This window comes from Oryzias latipes, chromosome 14, assembly GCF_053564925.1.
Source record: "Oryzias latipes strain Hd-rR chromosome 14, Olatipes_Hd-rR_3.1".
In the NCBI taxonomy this organism is placed as follows: domain Eukaryota; kingdom Metazoa; phylum Chordata; class Actinopteri; order Beloniformes; family Adrianichthyidae; genus Oryzias; species Oryzias latipes.
The window spans coordinates 11,501,291-11,528,657 of record NC_136250.1 but is presented as its reverse complement, the minus strand read 5'-3'; the positions used below and the strand labels follow the sequence as shown (position 1 = coordinate 11,528,657).

The following is a 27,367-nucleotide window of genomic DNA, read 5'->3' as shown; positions in this document are numbered from 1 at the left end:
ATTATGATCAAGAATAGAGGAGAGGAAGGGTAGAAGTAAAAAAGGAAAGAGGACAGAACCCCAGTGCACCATAGTTACCCCAGCTTCAACTTCTAGCAGCCTTTTAAAAGAAATAGTTTTTATTAAGTTTAATTTAAACAAACTAACATTAAGTTAAATAATCTCTGAATACTAACTAGTCTGACAATAAGCCTGTCCAAAGAGGAACGTTTTCAGTCTAGCTTTGAATGTAGAAACTGTGTCGGCCTCTCTTACATGAGCTGGGAGTTTATTCCATAAGACAGGGGCTTGGTGGCTAAACGCTCTACCTCCAACCGTACTTTTACTAATTCTAGGAACCACAAGCAGTCCTGCATTTTGCGAGCGAAGTGTTCTGATTGGTTGGTAAGGGACTATGAGGTCCTTAATATAGGACGGGGCCATTCCATGTAAGGCCTTATAGGTTAACAGGAGGATCTTGAACTTAATTCTAGAATCAACTGGGAGCCAATGGAGCGAAACTAACACAGGAGTGATGTGATCTCTTCTGCTGGTTCCAGCTAACAATCTAGCAGCTGCGTTCTGAACAAGCTGGAGACTTCTTAAGGAACTCTTAGGACACGCTGCTAACAAGGAGTTACAGTAATCCAGCCTCGACGTAACAAATGCATGGATGAGTTTTTCAGCATCACTCTTAGAAAGTATATTTCTGATCTTAGCAATATTCCGCAGGTGAAAAAAGGCAGTTCTACATGCCTGAGATATGTGAGCCTTAAATGATAAATCCTGGTCAAGTAAAACCCCAAGGTTTCTAACTGTGGAATTGGGGGCTATACTTATACCATCCAGGGAGACTATCTGAGCAGACAGAGCATCTCTGAGGTTTTTAGGACCAAGTATAATGACCTCAGTTTTTTCTGGGTTCAAGAGGAGGTAATTAATTGTCATCCAGGTCTTGATGTCACTGATGCAGGCGTTCAGTTTCTCTATCTGGTCATTCTGGTCAGGCTTCATGGATAAATACAACTGCGTATCGTCGGCATAACAATGAAAATTAATGCTGTGTTTCCTGATTATGTTTCCTAGGGGTAACATATAAAGCGTAAACAGGATCGGCCCCAAGACTGAGCCCTGTGGGACTCCATAGTTGACTCGAGTGCACTGAGAGGAATGGCCATTTACATTAACGAACTGATACCTATCAGACAGATAGGATTTAAACCACTGGAGAGCAGATCCTCTGATCCCTATGTCCTGCTCTAATCTATGGAGTAAAATACCGTGGTCGATAGTGTCAAAGGCAGCACTGAGGTCCAACAGGACCAGAATAGAAAGTAGTCCCTTTTCTGAGGCCAATAACAAGTCATTAGAGACTCTAACTAGTGCAGTTTCCGTACTGTGGTGAGGTCTAAACCCCGACTGAAAGTCTTCAAAGTGGCTGTTGTCCTGTAGGTGGCAGTAAAACTGCCTAACTACAACTCTTTCTAGGATTTTAGAAATAATTGATATTGGTCTATAGTTGGCCAAGTTGCTAGGATCCAAACGGGGCTTTTTCAGAAGAGGTTTAACAACTGCATATTTAAAAGACTGTGGCACGTAACCCGTTTCCAGAGAGGCATTTATCATTGTTAATATGGGATCATTAATTAGGGGAAAAGTTTCTTTAAAAAGTCTAGTGGGAATTGGGTCTAACAGACACGTTGAGGATTTGGAGGACGTAATAATTGATGTTATTTCCGCTTGATCCACAGCAGTGAAGCAGTCCAATGTTACAGAGGTTTCTATGGATGCCTCCATTTCTACCGCTTCGGCCTGCTCTGGGCTGATAGTAGGAATAACTTGATTTAACTTATGTCTAATATTTGAGATTTTACTATCGAAAAATGTAAGAAAATCATCAGAGCTGAGAGAAACAGGAACATGTGGTTCTACTGAGCTCTGACTGCGAGTTAATTTAGCTATAGTGCTAAAAAGAAATCTTGGATTGTTTCCATTCTCTGATATTAAGGTTGAATAGTACTGGCTTCTAGCTCTACGCAGAGCTTTTTTATAATTTAATAGGCTATGTTTCCAGATATCCAGAGACTGCTCTGAACCGGAGCGGCGCCATTCTCTTTCCAACTTACGGGTTTCTCGTTTAAGAGAACGAGTTTCAGCGTTAAACCACGGTGCTACTCGGTTTTGTCTGACGAACTTAGGTTTCAAGGGGGCAACAACATCGAGTGTACTCCTGAGGGCTTGTAAGGCATCATTAACAAAGTGGTCATTTATACTAGGACTGATAATATGGGAGCTGGTCTCAGAGTATTTTCTCAGAATATCACTAAGTACTGGCTGAACTGTGTGTTTAAACTCAGACACAGAACGGTCAGTTAAGGTTCTTCTAAGTTGTTTCTTATTCACTGGTGCAGAAGGATGTTCCAGTGTAAGCTGGAAGGTAATCAGAAAGTGATCAGAAATGATGGGGTTAAGAGGAAGGACACTCAGCTGGTTGATCTCTATCCCATGGGTTAGAACAAGGTCCAGGGTGTGCTTATGACAGTGAGTGGGTTCATTCACACTTTGGGTGAAACCAACATCATCTAATAAAGCTGCAAAAGCCTTTCCTAGGCAGTCACTGGGGTCATCAACATGAATATTAAAATCCCCTAATATTATAATTTGATCAGAATCTAAGACAATAGTCGATAGGAAGTCGGAAAACTCAGTTAAAAATTCTGAATATGGGCCGGGGGGGCGATAAATAATTATGAGTAAAACAGGTTTTGGAGTTTTCCTGTTTGGGTGATTTATAGACAATATGATGCTTTCAAATGAATTATAAGCATTTTTAACTTTAGGGCTGAGAAGTAAGCTAGACTGTGATATTACTGCCAAACCACCTCCTTTCCCTGAAATCCTGGATTTCTGATAGTTAGTATAAGTGGGGGGGGTTGCTTCATTCAATCTAACAGTCATCCTGATGGAGCCAAGTTTCTGTTAAGGCTAAAAGACTAAGATTCTTATCAGTAATTAACTCGTTGACTAAGAGGGACTTGGAGGAAATGGATCGAATGTTTAATAAACCGCATTTAATGACATCATAATTCTGCTTGTGAGAACTGCTGTCTGTCACTTTAAGGTTTCTATGACGCGCTCCTTTCATTTGTCTTTCAGCACATAAGCTAACGCTTGGACCTGCTTGACTTTCCCTGCATGGGTTTTGCACCGGCACTAACCCTAAGGGAGGCTCAGAGGAGCGTTTTACACTGCTGCTCTGCGCCCGGGTCTCGTCTCTGGATTGTCAGGTTAACAGACTAAGGCTAGCAGAAATGTTTCTAGAAAGAAGAGCGGCACCGTCCCGGGTGGGATGGACGCCGTCTCTCCGCATGAGACCGGGCTTCCCCCAAAACGCGCTCCAGTTATCCACAAAACCAACGCCGTTTTCTGGGCACCATCTAGAAAGCCAGCGGTTAAATGATGAAAAGCGGCTGTACATTTCATCATTGACTAAGTTCGGCAGGGGACCAGAGAAAATTACAGTGTCGGACATCGTCTTAGCCAGTTCACACACCGAAGTTACGTTTAACTTAACCACCTCTGACTGTCTCCGTCGGGCATCATTACCGCCTGCGTGAATCACGACTCGACGGAACCTGGACTTACTCTGAGCTAACATCCTAAGGTTCCCCTCGATGTCACCAACTCTGGCCCCCGGATAACACCTGACTGTAGCCGCTGGGAGCTCCACGTTTCTAACTTCAGAAGAGCCTATAACCAGAGTTGAGTGTTCAGCGGGTGTGTCGCTGAGGGGGGAGAACCTATTACTAACGTGGAGTCTCGGGTGCTCTAAGTTTTTGCGTTTAGCACTATGTTTCCTCCCAACCGGTACAAACCCCTGACTGTCTCCCGGCTGTTGGGAGGGCGCTGGGGTGCTAACTAAGTTAGCCCTGGTAGCGCGGCCCGCGCTACGAGTAACGACCTGGCTAGCCGGCTTAGCTTCCACTGTGCGGAGCCGTGCTTCTAACTGCTCCAGCCTGGCCTCCAAGTCTAACACAAGACTACACTTAACACACCTACCCCTATCTTCACTAAAGGAGGCAGGATCATCACTAAACATATGGCACATGGGGCAGGAGAGAGGAGGAGAGGCGGAAAGAGTGGTGGTTGCCATACTAGGTTCTAAGCTAAGGCTAGCGGTGTTTAAGTAAAGAGAAGTGGTTTATTTAGCAAAGTGAGAAAAGTGAACAGCAAGCGGTTTAACAGTGGTGAATTCGCTAATAAAAGGTACTAGATGTGAATATTAACCCAGATAACCCTTAGAGTAAGCAATAGTAGTAAGGCTAATGCCAAACAAGAGGACAGCAGTCACACAACTAGCACTGGGAATAGCTCACCCGGAAATGACGTCACAGGAAATGACGTAAGACAACAGGAACAACTTCTCATATCAGGACAACTAAATAGACGATACACAGTAAAACAGCTAAACAACTAAACACATTTGGACAAAAACCCACACTTAAACCCAAATCCATCCAGACAGGCAAAGGGAACGGTTTCCCACAATTCGTCGTGCCACCAATCTAACAGCAGCACCAAAGTTACACCTACTTAATTGAATCAATTTGAATGAAAGTAAAATAAATGTCTGATAACTATGTGGTATTTTTAAGTTGACTGAACTCCAAAAAATGATTTATCTTAACTGAAGCAAATAAATAAGTTGGGTCAATGTAAAAAAGTTTATCTCTGCAACATCGATACGTGGTCTTATCACCCTCTCACGTGGAAAAAATGTTATCTGAGCTTCTTCATCCATTAAATCATCTTCAAATGGACACGCCATGCTCCTTCACCTCTCCGAAACCAACTAACCTGCATGAGTTGCAATGGCAACTTGAAACATACCTCCATTTTTGGAACTGAAAGCTGAGGTTATCTACTTCCTTATCCTCAAACTACTGTGGTAACTCACATAACCTGCTTTCTGGAATACCCCCCAGCTACCTTCATGCACTTGACTGAATCCATAAACCTCCTCTTTGGTCTTCCTCTAGACCTCTTGCCTGACAGCTCTAGACTCAACATTCTTCTACCAATAAATTCACTGTCTCTCCTCTGGAGATGTCCGAACAATCTCAGTTTGGCCTCTCTGATTTTATCTCTTAAACCGCTAACATGTGTTGTCCCTCTGATGTACTCTTTGGATTTGGATTAAAACTCGTTCTTATAATTAAACCTTTGTTGATTTTTATTAGGGCTGCACAATACAGTATGAGGAAAACTGGCAACATGTGGTATTAGTGATCAATATTGTGATGAGAATATAACTTGCGATGCATGAAGAACTAGCAAAGCAAAAAACAGCTAATGTTATTTCCATTTCACTGCAACAATTGTAGTTAACTAAAAGCTAACGTAGCTTAAATTTTACTCCAAATGACCAACGTCTGCATAGGAGGCAGCATCTAACTTAAAAGGGATCCATCCAATTGGTGAAACACATAAAGGCAACCATTAATGGCAGTTTATGCCGTCTTCAGTAATACATTTATTGATGACGATACTTTTTCAATTAGTTGTAGAGGGAAACTGTTTATTTTGTCTTCTGCTTTAGATTATGGGGCATTTTCATTTTTTGTTTTTTATTGTTTTGTTTATTTACCCAGAACAGAACTATGTTAAGTTACAAATTTGGCTATGTTAATCTACTCATCATGTAAGATGTTGTTGTTTATTGTACAATTGACAGAACATTTATGAATTTATTAACTGACTGAATAGTCTGCATTTTTCAGAGTTTTTTAAAACTTATTGTTTTTTAAATTCCTTCATTTAATTCGTCCCTGCTGCTCTTCATGAGCACCATTCTGATTACATTCACACAAACACTCACATCTCTTCTGCTCATCTCTCATGGTATATGCATTAAGTAATCTATCATTATATTATGTCCAGGTTTCTGTTTATACATCCTTTCTTGAAGAGCACATGATGATGAGTGCTTCATGATTCACACAGTAGAGTCCAATTGATCATTGGTCCTCTATGTGGTCTGACTGTGTTCTAACATTTTCAGCTGTGAGTTCTTTCCTAACAGCTTTACCTTTTTATCTGCCAGAGGAACTTGTGCCATTTTCTACATTTACTCCTTAAAAACGTATGTTTTTGTCTGTTAGAAAAGTGTGAGATGAGGTAATCAGTCTGTTAGGATCTTTTACGCCCGCCCCAATGATGTCAGATGATGTGGAAATAATTCAGCAAATAGAAAAAAAGAAATGCACGACACAAGACCCTGAATAGATGGAGAGATAAAGGTGCATTCACTTAGATTTTCCTAGTTTTTCTTTGTCAAAAGCCAAATTTTTTCAGACATGGAGGCTACCTTTTTTTAAGTAAATGACATTTCCACTTATCTGTGTGTCTGCCCAAGTAATTCAGATTTTAGTTTCCCATTGTTAAGATAAAGTAGTTCTCCAAGCATTTAACATTCCTTTAAAGGCCATGGTGGGGCTTTTGTTTTTTCTTTATTGGAGATGGTGGAGTTGTCTGAGTTTGGATCTGTCCATTTACCAATGCCTGCAATGTTTGAGGTGAAGTTGAACTTCGAGTTGATATTTGAATCAAGATGTAATTTTCTTGTGAGCTGACTGATGAAGTGTTGACATTCAGTTGACTCAAGACTTCTCGTATGTAAGCGCACATGTGTGGCTTTGACTCCTTTTATCCTCTTTTTCCTAACCACACTTTTGTTTCTCACACACTGTCTAATGTTTTTTTTTTTTTTTACCATCCCCAACACTCCCCACAGGAGTTGGCCGGGTCTCCCCCCAAATGCCAACATCCTCCAAAGCCAGTTTTCTTGGAAAATACCGTTGATCTAAGCTGAGCCGAGCTGATAGTGAAGGATGGGATGATGTGACTGTGGAAGAGTGCCCACATGTGTGCTTCTCTACCTCTTTACACAGGAATGTGTATTTAACAGGCACTCTACATCATTGAAAACTGGGTTCACTAAGTGTGTTTTGGAGTTTACAAGGCCTTCAGTGCTTGCTTTAATCTGCCCGGCTCCCCGCTGTTCAGCTGAGCAAATTTTGTCAAAATTGAAAGAGAAATACCAGAAAAACTGTTCAACCCAGAGAGAAATATCCTTTTAAAGCACATGTGTCAAACTAATTTTATTTGGCCTGTGAGAGACATAAAAGTTTTTAATTTCTTAGAATAAAAAAGAAAATTTGGTGTGTATTTATTCATATGTAGGGGGAATCTGACTTGAAATTGGGACTTAAACACTGTCCATATAACATAACCTGACAGAATCAGAAACCTATGACCCCACCCTTACATTGATGTGTTCTCCCTACCGTCGCAAAGGTGGATAAAGGGGAAGAGGATTTCATGTAATCCATGGACATCAGTGAAGATCACAAATGATTGAAGAAAAAAGGTTCAGCGTTAAAGTGCCTAGGATGGCACAAGGGTTAAAAGGATTTATGCTAGAGTAACAAGCAAACATATGTTTTTATGCAACTGTAATTGTCACTTTAAAAAGTTATAATCAAAACACCAGTGAAGATCACAAATCATTGAAGAAAAAAGGTTTAGAGCACTGTCTAGTGGGTCTAGATGACCCAACTCCCAATGTTAAAGTGCCTACGATAGCACAATAGTTAAAGGGTAAAACTATATTTGATAATATTGTTGTGTGAACAAGGGAAGAAAACCAAAGACAAAAAACTAAAAATAATTATCTGTAAGCTGCTCAAACAAGTTCTGACAGAAGATTTATCCAGAAAGTAACTTTACTTCCTCCTTTGAGTGTGTTCACAATTTTGGGGATCAGGCTTTAGCCTTCCATGAAGTGTGATTTAGCAGGTGCTTTAGGAATTAGGACTGTGTTTCTCACCACTTCCTTTTATCCACTTCACATATACAGAGTCAGGAAATTAACTTACTGAAGAAAAGCCAATTCCTCACCCCCCGAGGCTGTGCATGTATCCATAATCACATGGTGTCCAATATCCTCTCACTGTCCGTATAAACTGAAGCTTCCTGTCTTTCTGTAGCTAAATTAAGGATTGTGAACTTTAATTGAACTGTGTAAGTGTGAACAATTGTGTAGATGCACACAATCTGGTGTCTGAACCTTCAGCAGAATCAAGTTTATCAATAGAATTCATTAAGTTGTAATTGCAAAAGGACCATTCTGCACTTTACGTGAGTGCAGAATATACATTTGTGTGTCTTTATGCGTGTATGCTTTATTTGTTTTAATGGTTTTTAGTGAAGTTTGTGACTTTATAGGTTTTACAAAAAGTCTCAACATTAAAATAAATAACTGTTTAGTTTTGACGTGCGGTAAACCATAATGACACTAATGGCAGAAGAGCCTCTGTTTGATGCCCTAAACATTCGCCGACTCTGACCTTTGTGTGACTCTGGCAGTGGTTCAGGCGCGGGTCACTGACAGCCTAATCCAGTTATCCTAGCAGCCTGTCAGCTAAGTTTCTCAATCAACTTGCTAGTCTAAGATCTATTATTATCATCTGGGTGTGTTTGCTGCTTTTTCTTTGGTCTCATGCAACCCACATTACTGCAGTTAATGCAAAGGGTCGCTTGAATTTAGAGCACTAATCTAATATCAGTTGGAAATAGTGAATGCCTTTTATTCCCATTGCAACTAATCATAAAGAATTTCACATTTGCAACAGTAAGTGGGAAAAAGTAGGGAAAAAGTTCTTCTTCTGAACCTTTTTAGCCCTTTGCCAACCCAACCAAAAACAAAATCAATGACATTTTTAATTGCTTATTGCTTTGGATAAGTACACATTTCCCTGCATTTGACTGGCTTGGAATTGTTTTACTTCATGTTTTCTAGATACAATAAAAGGAATTGCATTTTCTTTAAATCAGCAAGCTATCTTAAATAGTTAGATTGCTCAGAATTTGATGTTTTTATATTGTCTAAAGGATCAAGGCTCTCAATTTGAACAGAGGATAGGTATGCAAGAAAAAATCTAAAATCACTATGGTTTTTAAAATTTTAAGGAAAATGCTTGCAGACTTTACCCAATAAGCCTTTCTCTTGTAAAGAGTCGTGCTACTAAAAATGGTATAATTGCTAACACTGAAAGTTTTTCCTGAAACGCAAGGCAACATTGCCACTAAATGAAAAGGTAAAACTTATCATTGGTAAACATTTTTAAAATCTTTTGGATAGTAATTATGTTTACATTTTAAAACCTTATAGATCAGGGATGCTGTCTGTTTGAAAATGTGGCCTTGAATTAAAACCATCTCAGACTCTTTGCTTTGAAGAACTATGTGTTGCAAATGGATTTTCAACTATTTCAACACCACTTTCTAGTTTGAAGCTCAAGATTGGATGTCCATTCTATGTTTTAAATGTCCTGACTTGGGAGAAACAAGGAAAAAAAGAGGACAATGTGGAAAAGGAGCAGATAAGGATGAGACACAGGGAAAGTAAAAATGATGATCCTTCTAATATATGAACGTTTGAAACTTGTTGTATACATGTATGGCCCTATTAGAAAGAGCAATGTAACAAGTGTCTTCTCTCGAGTCATTGGCAGATTCACGCCACATCAGCCCTGACTTTTCACGCCCACCATAAAGACAACCAGAAGCTCATCTGCTGACCTCAAGGAAATAAAGGGGCAGCTGCAAAACTCCACGACCTCTGACCTTTTGAATTCATACTAATATTAGCATGGACGCCCACATGCATAAATACAATTTTTAATGACTTAATGAGGCGATTGTTGTTACATTGGCTTTATAGAAGGTCATTGCTCTACTGTGATCAAATGTAAAGTTTCTCCAGTAAACTTAAGCTTTCTTTTCATTATAAACATGTCTTTTATTTGTCTGAACCATCAACGTTAATGTGCATTATTTACATATTAGGAAATGTAACCACACTGAAACATAAATGTTTATTTGATGAGAGTCAACAAGTCTAAGAGCCTGTTATCTCCACCACAGAGAAGAACATTTGGTTTCTGTCTCATTCACTTCATACTTTTTTTTTAATATAGTTTATTAGGAAAAACAGGTCAAACAGAATCCTTTCTCTAAATGGTCCAAAGCTTCACATACAATGATGTTCTAAAACAGCCAGGGGGTGACAAATGATTTTTGGATGTCACCTCTGTGTTTGTATGAGGCACATCATTTTTTTTTTTTTTTGTGAAAAGCTTGGCTGGGAAAAGGTACATTACTATTCAGTGAAACATGTTTGCATTCTTATTTCAAGTATGTTAGCAGAAACAAAATGCAGAAAGAACAACAAATTTTTAGCCTGAAAACTTAAAGACACTTGAGAAGATGCAGCTGTAGTTTACAGGCAGGAAAAGCATTCCTGGGGGGTAAACTCCTTGGATTGCTAAACTGCTTGATTGTCTTTGCTGCCTTGCTGGATTCTGCACAAACACTGAGCCTATGTTGGTCAGTGCATATCAGTGCTTTCATCGTGACATTTGACATTGCACTCTACATCAAATAGCTTAAATGTTGAATTAGCAAAGTTTGAAACATGCTCTTTTCTGCTGGTTAACACAAATATGTTTAGTTCATCTTCAGGGCTCTGAAACATGGCTAAAATATTGAGGAATTTATCAGTCAACAATATATGCAATAAACGTTAAGACTTTTTTACACAGTTAAAACCATCTCCACGATGTTTAAAACTTTTGATTGAATTTATGAAATATTTTTGTTAGATCATTGGTATCAGGTTTGGATGATTTTACCTACAAAGTATTTAGTATTATATTACACTGTATAGACTTTGACCAATGAGGGAATGACACAGCTGCCTTTTAGCTTAAAGGATCACCACCAGGAAGTGTGTGTAAGTCTGCAGAGGCTTTGAGACGCTATATTAAATTAAAAGACTGAAGCTGTCCGAACTGCAAGGATAAACCGAAGACTGTTGCACATTTAGAGAGCGCTGCTGGTTGTTGGCTTTTTCAACTTCAGTTTTGTTATTTAGAAGAAAAGCAAAAGTCTGTCAGAAAGAAAATATTCATCTAAGCATGTGACAGGGTTGATAGCAGTGCAGAAAATCCCATAAATATCAAATACATATCATCTAGACAAAACAATGATACTGGGAGGATGCTGAATGCTTTCTTAACAGTACATGAAAGAATCAATGCTAAGTGTTCATCAAGATAATGTTTTTTGTACATTTCCTCGCTGACAATGTGAGGATTGCAGATTTTTGTTGGTTTGTGTTCAATCATTTTATCTCCACCTCCACCCAGTCCCATGCAGGATTATTCATGCACAGCTCTTTCTGCTTCTTGCCTCATACTGTAATTTAAGACATTTTTTTCCCACTGCAAGATATATATATATTTTTTATTTTTTCAGACATCAAGTTCATGTTTTGCTTTACATTTTGTTTTAATTTGATTATAGAATTTCAGTCCTACACTGCAAAAATTGAATCTTAAGACAGTAAAAACCCCTTCAGTTTAAAAAAAAAGTCTTGTTTTCTGTCTTGCAAGTAAAATTATTTTATCAACTAAGTTTTTCAATAGCAAAATATTCTTAATCTCTTAAAAATACAACTTTTCTTACTCATTGGCAGATTTTTTTTGCGTATTTGAAGATTTTTTTCTCTGTTTTTGCAGTAAACGTACAAGTCATGCATGTTCATCTAAAGGAACCTGCATTGTGAGCTGAATGTGAAACATTTACCAATTCTTTGTCTTCTTTTTGCTCCATAAATCACATAAAGCATAATGTCTAAAAATGTCTTTAAACACAAACATGTCTGCTCTCTTTCTGGGAAAAAAAATATCCAGCAGAAACAAATGAATTCTCTAAAACACCACAATTTCATTTTATTTTTCCCACTTGGAGGATATAAAATGACACTATGGTGGGCTTGAGTCAGCCAGCCACTAGCTCCTCTTCATTTGTGCTCTCATTCATCCAAATGCCCAACAGCCCAGACGGTCTCAGACAGCAGCCTCATCTGAGGTCCAGCTGTAGCCTTCTTTTGTTCTTGCTTTCTCCTAATTACTGTTTTCTTCTCATCTTCAAAACCAAACTGTGACTGGAATACAATAAGTGACGATTGTTGCTCATTTTCTATTACAGACCTTATTGCACAAATCAAAGATGATAGTCAAGAGAGGACTTTGTTGTGTTTTGTTCTTGCAGTAGATTTTGCCTTGTCTATGCAGTAAAGTGACATCTTAATCATACTGTGGATGAGAAAAGTATTCCGCGCTTTCATTTAAGTTTCCCACCAAGTGAACAAATTCTGAAATTAAAAAACTGATCAAGAATCCCTTGTTATCCCAGAATGCCTTGTTACTCAGTAATTCCAGATCATTGACATGACCACAAGTTTGTTTCTTTCCTGGGATTGTGCACATTTTCACCTTTAGACCTAAAAATCCTCTTTTCTCCCTCCAGCCAGCTGATATTCACTGTAAAATCACTAGTTTCCACATGTGCAGAACTGTTACCAAAGCCTGGATTTTAATGGATGGAAATATTCAACTTTGAGTCAAACAAGGCAGATTTCTGGATTGATCACCAGCCTTTGAAAGCCTACTTTGCATAAGTAAAAGTTACAGCCACACACTCAAAAACATGAAAGGATCAAGGAGTTAGACATTTTAATAGTTTTGGCAACAGGTACAATTGCTACTATCTAAATCACTCATGTCCCTTATCACTTCTCAGAGGCAGAATGATGTCATCCCTCATTATGTCCTTCTACCTCCCTATCCATGCATGCAAGTTGTTTCTTATCTCCATCTGACTTGACTTTTAACTTTTATATCAGTCGGCCTTTTCCTTTTCTTACCTGGCTTTGAAAGAAGTTGGCAGCTTTGAATAGATTTAAACTGGTGACAGGCTCGGACCAGCTGCTGGGTTTTTATCTTTTAACCATTTAAAACAGTTTCACAACATAAATTGAATTTCTCTTAGTTTTTTTTTTAACTTGTCTGATTATTTTTGGTTTTGTTCTTCTGTGTTATACATAAATTAGTAAACGTAGCTTAAAACAAATACCCTAAAACAATCTTTCTCAAGCTCACATCGCCCTTGGCAACACGCTTTCAAGCGACCACTTCTAATTCAAAGTCCACGTTATTGCGCGTTCATGCGACTACTTCCAATAACAGGTCTATGTAAACGTGCTGAAATCAGTGTTTCAGGCTTTCATGTTATAAACTCACATTCATGGGTAGCTACGCAAGTTTCTTTGACCGTTTTAGGGCTCTACCTACAAAATCTGTGGCCGTTGAACACGCGTTGCAAGTGAAACCAGGTCGAACTTTGACCAATCAGGGACTCAGATTTGGTGGCAACATTTGGATGATGTCCCTTTTAATTCAAGGAAGTGTCAACTGTTTGAAAATTGATCATGGAAGAGAAATATTTAACTTCGGTTTGTTCCTGGCCGGAATTCCATGACACCAAGCCTTTCATATATTGGAGCAGCTGTGAAAGAGAAAGACTTGCTAGATTTGTACCGCTTCAACATTTTGCATCAAGCCTTGTAAGCAGTTGGAAAAGAGAAAGAGCTAAAATCCCTTCCTGTTCTGACAGCGTTCACCACATCAGGCTGTTATTGAACGCGCAACACATGCCCAGTGTGAACGTTAGACTTATATGCCTGAACGGTTAAAACCAAAAGATAAAGCTGCAACTATGAGATCATCGCTCCCTAAATACATCTGTGCACAGTTGTACACAAACGTGGATTTTGGAAAGACAGAAACAAAGTCATAGGGAATTTTGTGCGACCATCATTCCTTATTATGCACATCAATAATTTTACCACTCTTTCTTCCAAATATAGAAATCAATCTCTCTTGCTCTGACTTTTCACCTCCTTCACTTATTCTCCTCCCTCCCATGGTTTGATCTACCTAATCATTCCCAGCCATGAACTCCACATGAAAGACAACAAGCACTGGCTGTAATAGGGTGCTAAAGGAATGAGTGAGAGGGAGAAAGGATGGAAAATAGGCACAGGACTGTAAAATCAGAGGGGAGGTCAAGGGAGGAATGGAGATTGAGCGAATAGGGAGATGAGGACTCTTCATTCCCATCTCAAGGTCTCATGTTATCATTAGCCTGGCCTTTTGTTCATTTGCCAAGCCTTTCCCCATTTGCTCCACCTCCCACCTGCTCCCGCCCTTTTTTTCCTCTCCACTCCCATATTTCTTGATCACGTTCATTCTGCATCAAATCAATGACAAGATGGAGGCCCATTTTATCAGAGACTTGGCCATGCCAGGAGTGTGTCTTAGTGGAAAAGGTCAGGCATGGGTTCAGTTTTTTCACTGTTTTTTAACCTCCACATTCATTATTGTCCTTGTTTGGTCAATAAAGTTACAGCAAAGAAAAAGTACTTATCCAGCTGGTATTATGCTGCACTGAATTTCTTTATGTAGTTTTTTGACTAGTGATTACAAACAATGAGAAAAAAAAATTATGGAACATGAACAGATGTTTTTAATGAAATTCATATTTGATGTTTTTCTGTTTTTTTTTTTTTTTTTACAAATAAAATGTCAAACTTTAAAGTGCATTTCCACAATAATCAGTCAGTCCTTTAGGATGCTTTCTTCTTTTTTTTTTTAGATTCAGACTGATTGTTTTTTACACAAATCAATACAATTTGTTTTCTTTACATAAGCTGTATCATGAGATTGTAATCAAAAAGGCACCTGAATGAAGGAATTAGGGCTGCCACTTTTTTAAAAAAATGTACTCATTCATCCTCACTTAAGTCTAGGACACACTGCACAGCAGAATAAAATAGGCCAAGATTATGTTCCTGGTGAAAAAGTGTCTTTTGATTATCTTTTAGACATGTATTTTCAGTATTTTTTAAAAATACAGCTATATCAAACCGAAATACTTTTCTTTGCTTCAGGTTTCTCCAACCAAAGTGGCTAAATATTTGATGCAAAATTGGCTCTTTGCCGCCTTCTCTGTTGTGCATCACTTTGACATCAACCGATGTTTTACACGAGACAAACTGCAAAGAACAGGAGGACTTTTCTGGACCAGGGCCCACATCTGGAGGAGATGTGAATAGAGAAGACAAATAAGTAGGAAAAGGACATAGCAAAAGGAATAAAGCCATGTGTTTAATGCAAAAGAGGAGGTACTAAACAAAAAAAAGGGCTAAAGGAGAAAAGCAATAATTCAGCTGATGTAATGTGTTGTGCTGTTGCGGTTTGACAAGTTGTAGGGAGTGAAAAGAGAAATGTTTGGCCCACTGCTTCCATTAGATCTACCTTTAAATGTAATCCATACTCCATCAGCACTCCTACTCTCCTCTCTGTGACATGAAATGTCAGTGAAAGATGAGTCTGAGTTCAGTGGACGACAGAAAAGTATGAGGTGTATGGCTGCAATATAAGCACAACCTTGCAGAAGCATACCTTCTATCTGAAGAGTAATGACAGTGGGAGCATCAAAGACTAATAAGGGGAGAAAGTTCAGATTAGAGACAAAGAAAAGTGTGTGGTTGTGAAAAATAGAGGAGCAAATGAATCAGTGAGTGTTCCCTCCTTTTTTTTCTGTTTAGCAGTGGATGAATGACTCTCTGTGGCCTAAAAGCTCCAGACCTTAGTCCTGGCTTTGATACTCGGCACAGTCTTATGAAATGTTTTTCACTTATTGCTGACTGTCTTTGTAGTAAAAATGTATCCTAAAAAAACTCACAATTCTCATCTTTAAACTTAAAATCTAATCTAAGATGAATTCTATCAGAATTTTATCAGCATTTAACATAACTTTTAAGAATTTGGGATAAGAAAGCTATTACGTCAGATTCTGCATTTTAGTTTTTTTCTAATCTGTCCTGGAGGCAGCAAATCCTCATTAGAGAATAAAACTCTTATTCCTTTGCATAACTGTGCTGTTACTGATTTGGGGGAAACAGAAGAAGGCTTTGAAACATTTCTTCCAAAAACCTGCCAAAGACATGATGGATATTTTTCAACTTAATCTTAGCTTTTCAGAACCATACAACCATCATAATGCATAGATCATATATGCTAAACACATGTTAAACTAAGCTCAAGTCCACTTCTGATGTAAAGTTGATGTAAAGCATGTAAATGCGCTTTTTGGCCTCCTTCGTTCAAAATTCTTGTGTTGCGTCACAATTGGGACCCCTTGATCACGGAGGACAAATGAATAATTACAGTTTGTGCCCTGATGGAATTATATGAGACCAAGTCTTTCATATATTGTAATAGAGCTGTGGAAAAAAAGAAAAACCTGGTGCAAGATTTGCAACATTTTACACCAGGACTCTTCCATCTGCAGGTGGCAGACATGCACTAGTAAACAGTAAAAAAAAGAGGAAAAAGAAGAAGCCCCTCCCTGCTTGTCCAGTGTGAACACCATGGGTTAATTGTGAATTCAAGAATCTGTGTTTAGCATGTCATATGCCCCATTTGTCTGTTTGTTTTGACTTTGTTTTTCCCAGAATGTAGATTGATCTGTGTTTAAAAAATGAAAAAAAAATATTAAAACAATTTAAAACAACCGGCTTTTAAGAGGAAAACAATATAGGAAAATAGCTGCTACACTATGCAAATGTTGCACATACTTTTATTTAAAACAATTACATTTTCAAATTAATTTTCAATGAATCACAAGACATTGTTTGCATCTAGTGCACCTAAGTCATTTACTTCAAAGGCAGTATTATCTTCCTCCTGTCTAGTTTTTGTTAAGTCTCTTTACTTGTATATTGTCTGTAAACGCTTCCATTTTCTTTAGTCAAGAGTTAAATTAGGAAACTCCAAGTTAGGAAATAGCTGTAGTGATTTTAAAAGATCTACTCAAATCACTTACAGACTGTATAAACATTCCATTAGTCCAGAATGCTTTGCAAAATTGAACCAAGTAAATTGCAACTCCACCCTCTAGGAAGCTCCTGGTTTACGTTGGCTTCAGCAAACTATGAAATCCAACATTTTAAACCTCTTTAACACAATATTAATCATAATGGACTTCATATCTTAATGCTGCATGATCTTGCATAAACTGAAGAGGTTTTGTTTATGTAACGTGACATCTTGAAATCTCTGACAACAACCAGATCACCCCAAAACATACTTAAATGTGGAAGATGGAAGATCAGAACTATGGAGACGAGCACAAACATGTAATGTTGCTAAAGAACCATGTGAGATTTATAAGTTGAATAGATGAGACTGATGCTTTTGTTGGTGCGGCTTTGGGCTTTTGACCACATTTGTTCTTTGCCCAAGAGAGGCAACCCTGACTGCTCCTGGATCAGATGACAGACTGCACTGTGGGAGACACTGTGGACAACCTCATTTGCTCAACCAAAATTAAAAAGACATTCATGAGTGTGCACTGGAATCAAGTTTTATCAAGTTTCATTAAAAAGACATACATTGTGAATGCAACAATAATAGCAAAATGGAAGATGTTTCTCACAATTGTTGTGGTATTTGTGGCTTGAACTTGGATTGGTCTCTCCTTTATGCATGAGTCCAACGCATGAGCATGAAGGACCCAAAATGCACAGACGGAAGGCACACGGTTCCAAGGCCAGGGGTTTATTAACAGAACAGAAAACGGTGTCAAGCAGGGTAACCAAACAAAAACTAACTTTGGGCTAACAAGGTAAACTGACGAACGGGGCAGAAGACGGTCATGGAAATGATGGCATGGACCAGCATAAGAGGAAGGAAGATACAAATACAAAAAGGACTGACAAGACACAGGTGAACATGATCAGGAGAAGTAAAATTCAAAACCATGACATAACAGGAAACCTTTCAAAATAAAACAGGGAACAGAACTCAAACATGAGGAAGCAAAGACTAAGGCAAAGAAACCCAAACCATGACAAACATTAAAAGTTACAGATACAAGAATGTGCTAAATGCAGGTCTTGAGCACACATGGTGTTCATACTGGACAAGCAGGGTGGGGCTTCTTCTTTTTTTCTCTCTCTTTTTCTAAAGTTTACAAGCGCAGGTCTGGCACTTGAAGTTGGAAGAGGCTTGGCGTAAAATATTGAAGTGGTGCATATCTCACAAATCTTGCTCTAGGATTTTCTTTCACAGCTCTATTCTGATATATCAAGGGTGTCAGAATCCAGGCCTCAAGGGCCGATGTCCAACATGTTTTCCTATCAATCTGCCATTGAAGCTCCTTACTGGCTAAACACACCAGATCCAGGTAATCAGCAGCAGATAAAGCAGGATTTCTGGAAAAACCAGCAGAAGGACAGCCCTCGAGGCCTGAAGTTTGACACTGCTGCGATATAAGAAAGACTTGCTGTCATATAATTCTAGCTGGACAAAAGACATTATTATTAATTTATTCATCATGATTAGTTTTCAAATGGTTGGCCATTCTGTGAATTAAAAGGGACGCTATCCATACGTCACTACCAAATTTGAGGCCCTGGTTGGTCAAAGTTTGACCTAGTTTCACTTGCAATGCGTGTTCAGTGGCTGTATATTTTCTTTGTAGAACCCAAAAACAGTTGTAAAAACTTGTGTGGCTACGCGAGATTGTGAGAGTTTTGTATGCGCTTGTATGAACTAAACAACCCAATATGCATGAGACCAGGGTTGGTGGCAGAAACTTAAAGATTTATTAAACAAACTCGAACATGACAAATTCCACTGAGATGCAAAAAGATGACAAAACAGGTGACCTGAAAACCAGCACATGAGGATCATTAACACAAATAAAGACAGCTTTGGATGATTGACAACCTAAACCTGTTGTGACTCACAGAATAAAAAAAAGGAAAACAAAACACGATAAGAATGACGCATCTTAGAATAAATTAGGTTACAGTGCACAATTTTTACAGAAAGACTCAAACAAAAAGATTGTAACACCCTGTGTGCTATCCTTAAAGGAACAGACATTAAATGTGGTGACGACCGTGAACTCATCCTATCACCAGGTGTGCCTCGTGGGTGTTAAAATCCCTTTAATGAGATCTTGTGAAAACGATGGTGTCATCATCATATGTGTAGAGCTGATCACTGCAGGTGGCTAATCCATTTGTTGATGGACATGAACAGCCACACACAAACCTAGGTTCCCAAAAGCTAGTTATAGTCTCAACATTATATAGTTTGTGAGGTATCAGAAATTACTCAAAACTCTCAGGAGTAAAAAGCTTACCAAAAGTTGGATGTAACACAACACCACATAACCACATCTGTCCAGCTTTGATGATACAAAGCCATCAAAACTTTAAGGAGTTGTGCTGTTACTCCCTTGTTTTAATTTTTCTGAAGCAGCAACAGTATGAGTCACTGGAGAAAGGTTTCTATCCTTTTTAAACCAAGTGCTTTTAGTAATGGTGAAAACGTGTGCCGGTGGGATGGAAAGAGAGACTTTTGCCAACCGAATGTCTGCTGTGGTGGTCCTGTCTTCTGGGGTTCAGGTCCGGGATAAGTTCAAATGGAAGATTCAGATGTCAGTTTTATTTTGTTCAGAAATATGTAACTTTAGTAAAAATGTATTTAAAGTGTCCTCAGCACTGGTGCAAACCAGGGCCTAAATATGCTAAAATGACTGGCCAGATCTAAAAATAGAAATAAAGTCATCAGAAAATTTAAAAAAACAATTATTATTGATTATCTTTTTCTAAATTTGCACAGCTTTAACCCTCAGTCTGAATTTCTCCACTTTTCTGACAAACACCCAAAATAGGCAAGGCAAGTTTATTTGTATAGCACAACTCGTACTGAAAGTAAGTTAAAGTTCTTCATAAAACAGGAAAATGCATTAAAATTTACAATACATAACAGTGCAAAGATTAAAAACAGACATAATCATTATAAAATTTACTTAAAAAAGAAAGAAAAGAGAAAAGAACATGAAAAGAGGTATCGATGAGGAAAATAGTAAAGATTTTACTATGATGAGCTCAATAAGCAGGACTTAAATATTTTTTTTTTGACAAAAAAGTATTTAAGAGAAAAAATATTAGTATTACAGTTAAACTAAATATCAGTTCAAATGATTAACAGTCCCGTTAGGAGCCGAGACTCCTTGGAGGAGCAAACGGGGTCATTCGACCTCCTGGATCTTGGCTTGCCTTCAAGGTTTTAACATCTGAGCAAGAATGCTACTTTTAACAACCCTATAAACACCACCAAACAACATTATGAACCAGTTTGAAGATTGAGTCAAAGGCTCAGCCTGAGAGCACACAACATTTCCCTTTTGGTGTTTTGCAAGGAAATTTCTGTTGTGTTATGGGATTTCTGAGTGTTTCATAAGAATAAAGCATGCATACACAGCATATTTGAAAGGAAGTGTACATGCACGTTTTCTGAAAAGAAGGTTATGATCAAGACATACTTATCTCCAGATATAAATAGGATTCTAAGCGCAATAGTGTAATAATTCAATTATCTTATAATTTAATAGTGTGTGTTGTTTAAGAGCCATTGGTGCAATTTTTTGGTCCTCTGGCATTTGTTCCTTTGATCTCTAGACCAACCTTTGTCTTTTTCCTTTACATACCATATATCCATAATCTTTAAAAGTGAAAATTAGAAATCATCACAAATTCTTACATTTGAAAAGAACGATATGTTGCCATTTCTGTTGTATTGATCTGGTTCTAATTTTTTAAGTCTTTGTAACAAAGAGGATCTTTGTTAAGGTCCTCACGGTCTATCTCATTATAGTCTCTTGAAAAGCTGCTTTTGATATCTGGCTTGTATGAAGATTCATTTCGATCTCTTTTGGTCTCAGGTGTCAGCCACCGACGAGGACCGGGGTTCATTTGGAACCATAACCTATGCTTTGACTTTAAAGTCTGGAGGCACGGTTCAGACACCCTTTACCATAAACAAGCAGACGGGCCAGCTTTGCACCGCCTCAGCTCTCGACAGGGACGAGGGTCTGGAGAAGTATGACCTGACCGTCACAGCAACAGATGGAGTAAGTTTAAGTCTAATGAAAGAGTATATAGTGTGGGAAATGAACTGCTCCAATTAATTAGAGCAACATTTAAATCACAGGTCAGTCTTAGAGACTTCATTAAAGTCAATTAAACTGAACATTCTCAAAGTAAAAAAATAAAATAAATAAAGCTACTAAGGTAAAGTGAATAGATTGTTATAACATGAACTGGTTGGATAACAAAAAAAAAGTTATTTTTATTTGCATTTGATAATACAAACCTAATGCTTTTTACAATCTTTTTTACATTTCCTTACGTCAATTTGCTTTAAAATCATTCTCAGAAATGGTATATACATATTAAACTTCATTAAATGTATCATTCAAAAGAAAATTATCCAAGATGGATCCTATGGCTCTGTTTCCTTTTCCAGGGTGGACTGAGCTCAGCAGTGGGTGTGAGGGTCAAAGTGATGGACATCAATGATAACCGGCCCACCTTCTACCCAGTCCTTTACACTGTAAGTCTTAGTACCCACAGTGCTCCAGGAACCTCCGTTGTCAAGGTGACAGCCAATGATCCTGATGCTGGTGAAAACGGCAGGATTACCTACCGCACAGTACCTGGAGGGAGCTCCCCTTTCTTCACCCTCAACAAGGACACGGGTGAGCCTCTCACATTCACTTTGTATAAAGGACAAAGAAAGACAGCTCAATTTTGGCGAAGCACATTTTAGAGAAGTATTTATGTGTGGCTTGGAGACGATACCTCTACCTGTCCAATCAAATGGTATGTAGATCTGTACTATAATAAACTTGAATATTAATATGGACAAAAGATCTTCACTTTTTACAGTTTCAAATGTCTTATTGTCAAATACATGTTTAAAGCAATTTTTACTATACTTTGCAAAATAAATAGACTTTTCATTGTGGTATTGTGTTTAGACCTATTGATATTATTCTTTTTCCTCTCAGGAGTGATTTCTCTTTCGCGCTCGCTGCATAGCAAAGCAAACACAGTCATCTCCATGGTGATAACAGCTGTGGATGGCGATGGTCTAACAGCACCTGTGAATGCCAGAGTGAATGTGAGCATCGTTGGAGGCTCAACGTCTTCTCCAGTGTTTGAACAGGCACAGTATTTTTTCACTGTGTCTGAGGACGTTCTCAGGGGGACAGCGGTGGGAGTGGTCCGTGCTGCTACCAAGACAGGTGGGAACGTTTACTTTCTCAGCCTCATACTTTTGTTGTTGTACATCTCTAAACTACTTTTAGAGCTCTCAGTGAAACTTCTTCTATGTGACGTTCCTGTTACCAGCCTCAGAATAGAAATGTGCCACTGAGCTGCAAATAGTTTTCCCCTCAAATTTTGAATGCACTTGCAGCTAAAAATGACACTAAAACATATATTCCAGTATTTAAAATGCTAAAATTAACATTGAGAGCACTGACAGGTATATTCTTGCTTCATTTAATTTACAGTAGAAAAAAAAAAGTTTTAATTTGAGCTCCTGCTAAAATCTACATTAAGATACGTAAACACTGGGCATCTCTGGTCCATTCAAGAACGAGCTAAACAGGCATTCTTAAACGTGTTTTTACATTAGGGTGTGCACAAGGGACTGTTGCAATCCGATATAGTGCATGTACTCACAGTTAGAAGAGAATTGGTGCAAAATGTCGAAGTGGGGCAAATCTCACGAATCTTGCTCCAGGCTTTTTCTTTAACTGTTATATTCCAACATACAACGAGAATTGGTGTCATATATATAATCTCCTGAGAACCGAGGAAAAAACGGGTCTTACAATTTCCTTGTTTTGTGTGATTTCCTATCTATTTGGGCCGAAAAAAACACCTTACAATTTTAATTTTTTTTTAAATATTTTTTGTTTTAATTTCCCAACTTGTCCATTGTAGAGAACAACAGGACGATATTTTTGTGAAAACAGAACTCAATTTGGAAAATCAGAAAAAAGGGGCAGATTAAATCTTTTGAGTGATATTCACCCCAAAAACATTAAATTTTGTTCTAAACAATAAAATCCTATATTGCTCTTTTGTTACTTGTTGGACCATCTGCTACAGAGGAAGATCGACCGGTAAATTGAGAGCTTTGCTTATTGGCTCAGCTCTCTCCTCACCACAACGGACCTGTACAGCTACTGCATAACTACGGACGTTGCTCCGATCCGCCTGTCAATCTAACGCTCCTGTCTTCCCTCACTCATGAACAAGACTCCAAGATATTTAAAATCCTCCACCAGGCCAGGGACACTCCACCCACCGAGAGATGGCAAACTGCCTTTCTTCGGTCGAGAACCATGGCCTTAGATTTAGCAGTGCTGACCCTCATCCCAGCCGCTTTACACTCGGCCACAAACCGCCCTAGTGTACGCTGGAGGTCCCGGCTTGATGAAGCCAACAGGACAAAGTCATTTGCAAAGAGCAGAGGTTAAATCCTGTGGTCCCCAAACCAGAAACCCTCTGGCCCCTGCCTGTGCCTAAAAATTATGTCCATAAAAACTATAAACAGAGCCGGTGATAATGAGCATCCCTGCCGGAGTCCAACATGCACCAGGAACAGGTTTGACTTACTGCCGGCCATGCAAACCATGCTCTTGCTCCGTTCATGCAGAGACCTGACAGCCCTCAGTAAGGCTCCCCGGACCCCATACTCCCAGAGGACCCTCCACAGGATACCATGTGGGACGCAGTCAAACGCCTCCTGAATCCAGAAGCCCAGAACACGCATTTACGTTATGTTTACATAAACATTCCATTGGTAGTGGTCGCTTAAACAGACGTTTCCAAGCCTGATGTGAATGTAGCATTAGATTAGATCAAAGTTAAATACCGCTTTTCTATCTTCATAATGTTTACAATACAAATTTTTCATCATTATAATCAGATTGAAATTGAAATCTTATGTCACTTCTTGTGTTTTTCTCAATTGTCCTTCATTCAGGTGTCTCTAAAGGTATCTACTACTCCATCTCTTCGGGAGACCCAGATGGATATTTTACTGTTGACAGTACATCTGGTACCATTCGCACAGCACTTCCTCTTGACCACGAAACCTGCTCCAGTCTTGACCTGGAGATCCAGGCACGCTACGGCTCTCCACCATCCTATGGAATCAGCCGGGTGCACATCAGCATTTCAGATATTAATGACAATGCTCCCACCTTCCTCCCTTCCTCATCAGAGTCCCTTCTCTTACCAGAAGTCACAAAAATGGGGACTGTTATCTACCGTATTCAGGCCACGGACAAAGATTCTGGTCACAACGGTCAGCTTAGCTTTGACTTGATCTCTGCGGGGGCTGCTGGCAGCAGTGGTCAAAGAACGTTTGGTATTGACCGTGGCAGTGGGGAAGTTCGCCTCATTGGCAGCCTTTCATATGACAGTGTTCCACGCTACGACCTCCAAGTGATCGCCAAAGATGGTGGAGCACCTCAGCTCAGTTCCACTTTCACGCTTGTTGTCCACATCCAAGCACAAGACGCTCAAGGCCCCAACTTTGATACCCTGACGTATCGAGTAGAGCTACGGGAAAACGCACCTCTCAACACTCGTTTCCTCCAGGTGCGAGCTCTCAACAGAGAGGCTTCTGGAAATGGTGGCAGTTCGTCATCCATCTCCTCCTCCATTTCCTACCGTCTCAGGCCAGATGGGGATGCAGCTGGTTTTGGAATCATGCCAGACAGTGGTTGGCTTTTTGTCCGGAGCTCTTTGGACAGAGAAGCCAAAGATATGTATCTGCTCACTGTCCTTGCAACTTCAAGACATAGTGGGACTGGAAGAACCGGTAGTGCCACAGTCAGGGTAACTGTTACTGATGAGAATGATAATTCCCCACGACTGAGCCAGGAGAGGGTGTTCCTGGCTGTCAGGGAGAACTTGGTGGCAGGAACAGGCTTTGGCAGGGTCTCCGCTACAGACAGAGATGCAGGGCTAAATGCTCGACTCACCTACCGGCTGCTGCATGCAGACAAGCACTTTCAGATCAACTCCCAAACAGGTGACGAATATGTGACTGAGTAAATCTTTATTTTATTAATAAAGAAACATAATATCAACTTTAAAAATATGTTATTTTTAATTGAATCCAAGAACTTCTCTCCTTTTAATATCTGCTATCACTGTAGGTGAGATTAGCACTCGCCTCGCCCTGGACAGAGAGCAACAGTCCAGCTATCAGCTTTTTGTGGTGGTACAAGATGGTGGCACTCCTCCACGCAGCGCCACTGGGACTGCCCACATCAGTGTGCTGGATGAAAATGACCATGCCCCCACTTTCACTCACGTCAGGCCTGACACGGAGCGGATGTTTGAGGTAAGAGAAGTGGCACACTGGGAACTATCAATGAGAATTCTATCTCAATTGGAGAAAAAGAATTGTGCTGAATCAAAGACAAGTAGTTGAATGCTTGGTTGATGACGTGCAAAATCCAATACTCTAGGGTGAGAGACTATGTGATGTTTTCTTATGGCAATTTTTCTATCAGTATCTTCTCTTTTATTAATAAGTTTAATAAAATTCATAACTATTTTGTCCATTTACCGGTAGTTTCTATTTAGGCAGAGATTTCCAGATTAAAGAGAAAAAGCTGTTCACTCAGCACTCAGATTTTTTGCAAAATTGTACTTAAGATGTTTGCACTATAAAAAGTATTTTAAGTGAACAGTACTATGACAAAAGTCTTTTTTTTTTGTTTTCTGTAAACCGTTATTAAAGTGCCACTATAAACACCTTCCGATCTATTTGAAAAACGTTCCCAGTGGTCTTTTTTTTAAGGTGGGTCTTTAACACTGAAAGGGAGCAGCCTAATAACGTGACAGCATTTTAAAAATGAATTAATTTCACTGCTTTTTTGTATTTTTGTCTAATATGTTGTATGTATTGATGTTTGGGCAACATATTAAGATAAGATTGTCTTTATAGATAATAGAGGGGCTTCCATCTGGGACAATGGTGGGATCAGTAGCAGCTAAAGATCCAGATGAAGGAGAGAATGGAACCGTATACTATTCCTTATCAGGTGACTGTTTATCTCCAGAGTAATCCAATATTTCTTTTTTTACTTATAATCAGGCTGTGATTGTAACTATTTTATTTTCTTCCCATTGTTTTCCAAGGCTCTAGAGTAGAGCGTTTCTCTCTTAACCCAAACACAGGCGAGCTAAAAACTGCTTCCCCGCTGAGGTGGGCAGAAAGAGCAGAGTACACTTTCACATTGACCGCTGCTGACCATGGGACGCCTGGCCTCAGCTCCACCTGTCAGATACGAATACAAGTAAATACAATCCATATTTTTGATCCTCAAATTCGTAAATATGAAGTAACAGAGACCAAAGGCAGTATCCTTTACACATGCTCAAATTTAGTGCATAACTTACTGTGTCTGAACTGTGAAGCTGTCAAAGGAGTTTAAAAGGGAGATACTTATCAGAAAGGGAGAAGGTGAAGCCATGCCTATATAAACATAAGCATCTCTCCAATCTAGTGAGCTCTTCCTAATCTGAAAATCAGAAGGGTAATAAAAAACACATTTTAGAGACCCAGAGCTTTTCTTTCCGAACTGTTCTCTTAAGTTTTCTGTCAGTGACTCAGAACTGGAAATCAGCATCCGACATCAGGAGGATTCAGAAGCAGCAGCGGAATGAGAAGGATGGAGGGTTTCTTCTGCAGGGGAACTGTGTGTTTTTTTGTAATACGATTTCAGGGAGGAATAGGACGCAGACTGCTGCAAGAGCGCTTGCATTTGATTTTTGCTCGTGTGCCGCTTGTGTGACAGTCTGATTAGACAGACGGGAAACAGACGCCTTGAAATCAAACGCTCCCAGATGAGATTTGATTAGAGCCAGCTGTATTAAATCACAGAGAAAGGGAATGCGCTCCACTACACAGTAGCAAACTGACACACACACACACACCTATAGTACAGTTGCTAGTAGATCAAGGTAACCGAGTAAGCAAACACGGACATGTCTTTTGTAATCTGTTGTCTTGCCACTGTCTAAACATCAGCAATAAATTTAGGCAAGTACAAGTAGTTGTTGTTTTATACATGTCTCTACCACTTGTCTTAATCATATAAATGATGGCGCATGACTTCATACTGCCTGCAACTCTTTGGTCCCAGATCAAAACCCCAAGTTTGTGTCAAACAGTCAAAGACCCTCTGGCACGTCTTTGTTTCCCCTCGGCACAGACTGGGGCATGTGGAGGTTGTTTAGGGGTCCGCACTACTTGAAGTGATGTATTTAGAGTTTCCCCACCATTGCACCCTTCATTTTTCCTTTCTTTTTAGGTCAGAGACGCTGACTCTCATGTCGTAGCCAGAAGGCCACAGTGTCAAGATATTTACTGGAAGGATTGCACATAATGCCTTCATGTTCAATGAGAATCTCTCTGAGGGTTGTTATTGTGTTGGCAGCAAAGCAGAAACAGACTACAGC

At 39.2% G+C, this 27,367-nt stretch overlaps 1 protein-coding gene across 2 annotated transcripts in view; it reads left to right on the top strand.

Moving 5' to 3' along the window:
- Positions 1-27,367, top strand: part of dchs1b (dachsous cadherin-related 1b) — a 114,369-nt gene that overhangs the window by 72,773 nt on the left and 14,229 nt on the right. For both annotated transcript variants that reach the window (XM_078931127.1, XM_004076301.5), the window contains 7 exons: positions 20,752-20,940; positions 21,336-21,567; positions 21,880-22,116; positions 23,871-24,926; positions 25,054-25,241; positions 25,851-25,947; positions 26,045-26,202. In XM_078931127.1, coding sequence (XP_078787253.1) covers positions 20,752-20,940; positions 21,336-21,567; positions 21,880-22,116; positions 23,871-24,926; positions 25,054-25,241; positions 25,851-25,947; positions 26,045-26,202 — 2,157 coding nt within the window. The remainder of the gene's footprint in view (positions 1-20,751; positions 20,941-21,335; positions 21,568-21,879; positions 22,117-23,870; positions 24,927-25,053; positions 25,242-25,850; positions 25,948-26,044; positions 26,203-27,367) is intronic.